Below are 7,791 nucleotides of genomic sequence, written 5' to 3' on the forward strand. Positions count from 1 at the left end.
TGTCGATCAAGATTGTGCAAAGAAAGACAAGATTTGGGAGGAGAAGGCAAAGATTGCAGAGGAAGCTAGGATCGGTGCGTGAGCAGAGAGGCGAGTGATACCATATAAGAAATGACTCTTGGATTTCTCATTTCTTAATGAATAAGAAATTACAATCAGTTTATATATACATGTGAGAAAATAGCTTAGTAACTAATTAAACCTGATTAACTAACTAATCTAGGATTAGTTACATGGACAGCTGTAACAAACTAGAAAGTAAAATACACCAGACTATACATGTGCTATAGGTGCCTTATTAAAAAGATGGTTGTGATTTAATCAAAGATGGTTGGATGTTCACGGCTTGGATTCTACAACACGTCTAAGAGTTTAAGTTGCAATTGAATTCTACAAATACCATTAGGTTGTGAGCAGAGACTTCACTATAAATACAAGAGGTCGTGCAACATGGAAGAGACCTCCAATTCAACACACAACTGCCCTGCGCAAAACCTCTCAAACATCTTAAGATTTTTTTATTTTCTTTTTTTTCGCCGACACATCTTTAGTTTGGATAAACAGTACTGTGAAGGCAACCGGCGAACATCTTCAGTTTGGATAAACAACACTGTTGCCGTAGAATCAGCCGTTCCCGAAGCACCTTCAGTTTGGATAAACAGCACTGCGTCGAGATCGACTGTTTATCTATCCAAGTCTCGGTCGAGAAGGATTTTCAAATCCTTATTGGCAGAGGTCATCTCATTAGCCTTCTCGGCGAAGTGAGGTGTTACCAGGTTACTACATTCGGCACCCGGAGAGCCGAATTTGATATTGAACTTCGTAAAACTAGCAGCCTTGTCTTCAGGCTCGAGAATCCAAAGGCCGAGATTTGTTCCTTCCTCGGCCGCAATCGCAAGATAAAGAAGTCAACAACGTGCTCAACGCAACATCAACAAATTTTACTCCTCGGCCAAGCTCGGCTGACGAGTTGGCACGCCCCGCATTCAACCGAAGGACGTAGTTAGCTTATTAGTTACTCGGCCTGCGCGCCACGTAGGCTTTGTAATTTTTAGGGTCAACAGGTATCCAAACACACATCCTAAGATAAGATTCGTCTTTTGTACATGGTTGAATAGTGTCCTTATCCGAAGATACAACAACTCGTAGAGGTCTCGAGTCCATTGAGCTGAAGTATATAATAGCTAGTCATCAACTTCCCATCATCACTGTCATTAGCCTCATCAGTCCAATAATGGTCAAATATTTAAAACCCTAAATTATAAAGTCCTTAATCAATAGTAAAAATAATTAAATTGCATGTTAAAGAAAGTTGAGGTTCCATAAAAAACTAATTGGGAATATGAAAAGTGGTTCAACTTACTTATAAACTCATGTAAGGTCCCTCCTCCCATTAATGTAGGATTCATTCTCAACTCACTCCTCGCGTGTGGCAAATTTTCAAGCCTAACAAGTGAACAACACAAAATGTCACACGTAGACAACACAAACGGGATGACGTAAAGCACGTATGGTCTTTGGGTTTCACACGTGGAACAACCTACTTTGGTACCATGAAGAAAGTTGAGGTTTATTATAAAACCAATTGGCAATATGAAGAGTACCCAACTTACTTATAAGCCTATGCAAGTTCTCTCCTCCCATCAACATGGGAATCATTCTCAACATATGCAACCTCCAAATCTATATAAAAGTAAATATACTTTAATATTATTTGTCACCAAAATTTCGATAGTTTTTTTTTTATCTTACGCATAATTTCGAGCATGTTTACATACTTGAAATCAGATAAGTCATAAATCAAAATTATACGTATTGTTCAATTGTGAGATAAACTACATTTGTTAAGTGATATGATACATGATTATTGGTGATTATGAGAAAACTAATTGTAACTGTACGCCTAACTTATCTTTTAATTCCTTATGTGTCAATAAACATAGAATGTTAGGTATTGAACTAATATTGATACCTTGCATAATCATTTTTGATAAGTACTAAGGATAGAGCTATTCACTTACCCATTTTTATTTTCTACACACCCTTGTTAATTTTTTTTTCATTGATATTTTAAAATTCATTCAATCCGACGACCAAAAATTAAAAAGGTGTATGAAAAGTAAAAATAGGTATATGAATAACTCTCCGGTTCATCCAACTCCCTCTTAGATTGATATATATTCTTTCCCTCACCCAAAGGTAAATACCTTTTTAATACAACCGTCGGTGAAAGTAAACACACATAAACACATACACATTGTCCCTATCTACATATCGTGCGCATTGTCTCTCTATGTCCTTATATTATGTGACACTCCTAATTAAGAACATCAAATTCAAGGCCCCGCAAAGAAATATGAGCAACATAAAAGACAAGGGCATAGCTTGACTTGTGATTAATATAGCCAAAGTTCAGGAAGAGTAGTCCTTAATACATGCACCCAACGTTAATGCGACATACGACATTTCCCTAAATTTGATCAAACTTACTCTGAGCAAATTATTCACCGTCGGCTAACTAATTAATAAAGGTCTTCATCTTATCTAATATTAATTGGTTGTGTAGCACACATGTTCACTTTAATTAAAAATGAAAATAACACAATTTAAAGAGAGAATAAATTTTTTAAATCAAGTAGAGTTTAATCTTGATGAATTTAATAAAGAAGATAATATATCTACTGTCTATACATAAAATAATATTATATATAACTCAAGCGCTATTCAGTTAGTAACTTATATGAAGTTAACCACTCTTATGGTCTCCCATATAATATTGGGTTTTTATCACCAATTGGTCCCTGAGATTGGCCAAACTCATCATTTTAGTCCCTCACTTTCAAAATCAATCAATGTCGTCCCTGTCATTCACCACCGCACATCAATTTGGTCCTTTCATTTGGATTCCGTCAACTATTTCTGTTAGTTTGCATGTGGGACCCACAAATCCAATAAAATGGTGACATGTGGATTATACAAAAGAAGGTTTTTAACCCAAATGGTTCCTGACATTGATCAAACTCTTCATTTTGGTCCCTGAGTTTCAAAAATCAATAAATTTAGTCCCTGACTTTCACTACCGCACATCAAATTAGTCATTCCGTTAACATTTCGTCAATATATTTTGTTAGTGTAATAATATAGTCTCACTGGTCTAATCATATGGCGCCACATGGATTAACTGTAATTTTTTTTTTTTAAGATTTAAAACTAAAAGTACTATAAGAAATTAAAAACAAAAACTAAAAAAAAATAAATAAATAAAAAGAAGATATTATCTTCTTCATCTAGGTATGCTCAAAAGAAAAGGAAGGCACCATGACACCACTAAAGCTCTTGTCCTCCGTGAATTCACTTCTCATTCTCTGTTGGTTATAATCCTATCAAATTTGAATTGAATTTGGATTCAATTTTTATCGAATTTAGATTGAATCTTATTTTCCAATTGGAATTGTGGGATGCGAGAGAAATGTCAACGCAAAATACTCGTTGGTTGGTTCACTCTAAAAAAAATTAGTTTCTTATAGTTAATCCACGTGTCACCATTTTATTTGATTTGTGGATTCCACATACAAACTAACTAAATAATTGACGGAATTTAAACGGAATGACCAAATTGATGCGTGGTAGTGAATATTTATATAGTCTAAATTAATTATGAGATTTCCAAATTGAGTGAAACTTTTGCAAGAATGATCTAAGAATAAGGACCTAAGAACTGAGCTGTTCAAATCATGAGATTGCTTTGTAAAAAAAATGTATAGATAATTAGTTCATGCTGTATTATAAGTTATTAACTAGCGCTTGCGCTCTCCTCCGTAAATAAAGTATAAAGAATGTATTATTTCAAAAATTAATGCAATGAGTAAGAGAATAGGAACTAGGAAGGTGGCGACCGAGGACATTCCAACAACAAACCCTAGAAGCTTATAAATAATAGAGTGCACGTTGAGAATTTGCCTTAGATCGTGGCAGCTCCCATGTGAGAACCGTACGTACAAACAATTTTCTTTGTCATTTCGTTTGGCTCTATGCATTTTTTTTGTTATGTCTTACACGTGTGTCCTCATTTCTTTTGCTTTCTAGGGGAAAAGCTCCCATCCACTTTAACCAACTCATTACACTAAGACCTCTAAATTTGGTAGAATAATTATATTTGTAATGGTACAAGCACCAAGTGCAATTATTTGTATATAAATACAGCCGAAATTAGTTGATATTTGGTACCTAAGTTGGCCCCCTTTGGAATCCTACGTAATATGTAGAAATCTACGTGCAAAGCATGACCTAATTATAAAAAGATCGTTTCAAAATAATTTGTATATTTATGGACTGAAAAAAAAAAAAATTTGTTTCACAATTAGTAATTTAAGTTGCGGTGTCTAATGCATGAGGTAAGTTATGTAACTTACGTTAGAACAACATTACACGCGTGATAAAGATGAATAAAACGTGATCTATGTAACTTACGTTAGAACAACATTACACGCGTGATAAAGATGAATAAAACGTGATCAATGCACTACTGATACAACTTTCATGCCAAACGTGATACGAATGTTGATCCCGTGATGTGCTATGAAACGAGCCAAATTAACCAACACGAGCATAACACTTCTATTTTAAACTTGAAATTATTTATCTTATGTCAAGCACTATGATATCTTATTTGTTGATTCCCTTCAAAATATTTCCATACATTTTCATTAACGAATAAATAAATATTGATACAGGTATTTATACATGGGCTGTGCTAGCTATCTACACACTTCTTTTTACTTCACACACACTCCTCTCAATTTTTTTTCATTGGATAAAAAAAAATTGAAGAAGATCAAATGAAGAAAATTAACAAGGAATGTGTGAGCCCTTATACATATCTACTACACTATATTTCCATAGCTACTACATTACCAAAGTCATGAAGAGTTGGTGCGAAGTTGCTACAATTAATTTGTTAATTTAGTAACAAATTTAAGAACCACCATATTGAATCAACAAAAAGAAACTTGCAGATTTATAAAGCAATGGATGAACAGAAAAATGCGATGCTTTTAGAAAAGAAAAAAGTTGAGTCTTATAGGTTACTATAGAGTTGGATTCTTTTTTCTTTTTGGTGAGAACTATAGCTGGATTCTCTCCTTATTTTGTTCTCACTTAACTTTTGATGAAGGCATATTACTTACAAATCTGCAAGGGCTCGTTTGATAGAGATCATTGATTTGGGTATATGACTATTTACTATATAGAAAGCATTTTAACAGAATAAATGAATGACAAATTTCTTATTTTTGTCCAAGTTGAAGGTTACTCATAAATAAAAAATATCTTACAATCCCAACAAAAATGGTAGGATTAAAAGGGAAAGCTATTATTCACTAGTAACCTTTAACTTGGACAGAGTAAAAATTTGTGAATCATTATTTTCTTTAAAATATCTTTTATACAGTGATTATTCTTTAAAAATAATTTGGATAAAGTAAGAACTTTGTGAATCCTCTTGATCAAACGAGATCTAAGATTTTTCTTCTGTATTTTCACGTCTACTATTAAACCCTAAAATACAAATAAGAATTATTAGATTTGTAACTCCATGCAATGCATGCAAAAACTCACTAATTACTATTTTCGACATAAAAAAGACTAAGCATTGCATTTGAACCGCAGAAGTGGTCAAATTGAAAGTTAAGCATAATACTATACAGCTGATTTTGTAAGACAAATATAGAATTTTACTCAACAAATCTGCATTGAAATTCTTTTAAAAGTCGTAGGTATAAGTGTATAACTGCGTGTAAACTCACTGCGCATGTTATTTATAGATTTTTTTTTTTTCAAATCAAGTGATTCTTTTTTATTTACAGAGATTTGAAAATAAAAAATTGAACTTGAGACATCGAATGTAAAAGTGGATATTTTAGTTAAATTAAGAGGAAAAAATTAAATTTTTAGTGTACAGACATCTCACTCTGCGCTCTAACCAGCTTGACTACATCCTTATCTGCATACTATTTTAATCTCTGGACTAGAAAAACACAAAAAAGAACTAAAACTAAAAATTAAAAATACACACAGATACATCAACCAATCAATCACTACCCAAAAATACGCGCATAACAACGAAAGAAAAAAAGAAAAAGAAACCAAAACCAAAAGAAACGAAGCACGCATCATCTCCTTCCCTCCTTATATAAGCCAAAAACCAACGCTCTCAACCATCTCTCTCTCTTTCCTCTCTCTCTCTCTCTCTCTCTCTCTAGAACCAGCCATGGACGACTCGCCCCTACCTACCGAAACCTCGCCGGAGCTCGATCTCGAAAACCTCAGGGCCCTCAAAGTCTTAGGCAAGGGAGCAATGGGCACCGTTTTCTTAGTCCACGACCCGTCATCTGATCCCTCCGCCCGCCGCCCGTTCGCTCTCAAAGTCGTTGACAAGTCCGCGCTCCGCTCCAAGCTTGACGCCGAGCGCCGCGCCCGTTGGGAAATACAGGTCCTGACCCGACTATCCGCCCCGATCCCGCACCCGTTTCTACCCTCCATCATGGGGTCCTTCGAGTCCGACGAGTTCATGGGATGGGCCGTCCCTTACTGTTCCGGCGGCGACCTTAACGTCCTCCGGTACCGGCAAAACGACCGCGTTTTTTCCCCCGCCGTAATCCGATTTTACTTGGCGGAGATCGTTTGCGCGCTCGACCACCTCCATAGCATGGGAATCGCCTACCGAGATTTAAAGCCCGAAAATGTCCTCATCCAGCAATCCGGTCACGTGACACTCACAGACTTCGACCTCTCGATTAGCCTCAAGCACCGGACCGCCAAGCCCAGCGACTCCGTTCCGGAAAACGACGTCCCGGAGATTCGCCGCAAACACCGGCGGAACTTGACACGTTGGATCACGATTATGAACGACAATCACAAGAACGGCGGTAGTGGGAAGGGGTTGAAGAAGGCCAAGTCGGCCCGAGTCAGCCCGATGAGTCGACGGAAGCTGAGTTTCTCGGACGGCGAACGCGCGAACTCGTTTGTCGGAACGGAAGAGTACGTGTCCCCCGAGGTGGTGCGCGGGGAGGGCCACGAGTTCGCCGTTGACTGGTGGGCCCTCGGAATTCTAACTTACGAGGCGTTGTACGGCACGACGCCGTTCAAGGGGAAGAATCGGAAGGAGACATTTGGGAACGTCCTGACGAAGACGCCTGAGTTTATCGGGAAGCGGACGGCGCTAACGGACTTGATCGAGCGGCTGTTAAACAAGGACCCGATCAAGAGGCTAGGGTACCACCGGGGCGCGTGCGAGATCAAGGAGCACGAGTTCTTTCGCGGGGTCCGGTGGGAACTGCTGACTGAGGTTTCGCGGCCACCGTGCATTCCGTCGCGGGAGGATGGTGATGTAGCGGAGAAAGCAACGGCTGGAGGGGGAGTGAGCGTGAGGGAGTATTTTCAAAAGTTACGGTCTCCCCCGTCCGTGCCGCCGTCGCCGGATTATCAACTAACGGAGTTCTGACGCACTTGCGTGAGTTTGCATGTGTAAGAAACACGGTAACTAAAAAAAGTGTATCCTCTTTGTATAGTATAACGGTAGATGCCCGTAACTTTAAATAGCAATAGATTATAGTTAGCTATAGATTCCAATAAAAAAAAAAAAGCAAGAGACTTGTACTATAAACGAATTCAAAACGGTGTATAACCTTTTTTCCCGGGTATTTTGTACTCGTGCCACGGCGGCGCGTGTTTGCCATGCTCTCAAATTTTTGTTGTTGCGGAAGCAGAATGAATAAAATCTCATTAATCGAA

At 37.6% G+C, this 7,791-nt stretch overlaps 1 protein-coding gene across 1 annotated transcript; it reads left to right on the forward strand.

Annotated features, from left to right (window-relative positions):
• Positions 1 to 6,151: 6,151 nt before the first annotated feature.
• LOC137716037 (serine/threonine-protein kinase UCN) lies at positions 6,152 to 7,791 on the forward strand. The gene has a single exon (XM_068455427.2). The coding sequence runs from the start codon at positions 6,269 to 6,271 to the stop codon at positions 7,499 to 7,501; it is 1,233 nt and encodes a 410-aa protein (XP_068311528.1). The 5' UTR covers positions 6,152 to 6,268; the 3' UTR covers positions 7,502 to 7,791.

Source organism: Pyrus communis, chromosome 3, assembly GCF_041283825.1.
Source record: "Pyrus communis isolate YQ-2024b chromosome 3, ASM4128382v1, whole genome shotgun sequence".
Classification (NCBI taxonomy): Eukaryota; Viridiplantae; Streptophyta; class Magnoliopsida; order Rosales; family Rosaceae; genus Pyrus; species Pyrus communis.

What these genes read in the sequence shown, in the direction of transcription:
- LOC137716037 (XM_068455427.2), top strand. Translation starts at nt 6,269, where the DNA reads ATGGACGACTCGCCCCTACCTACCGAAACCTCGCCGGAGCTCGATCTC.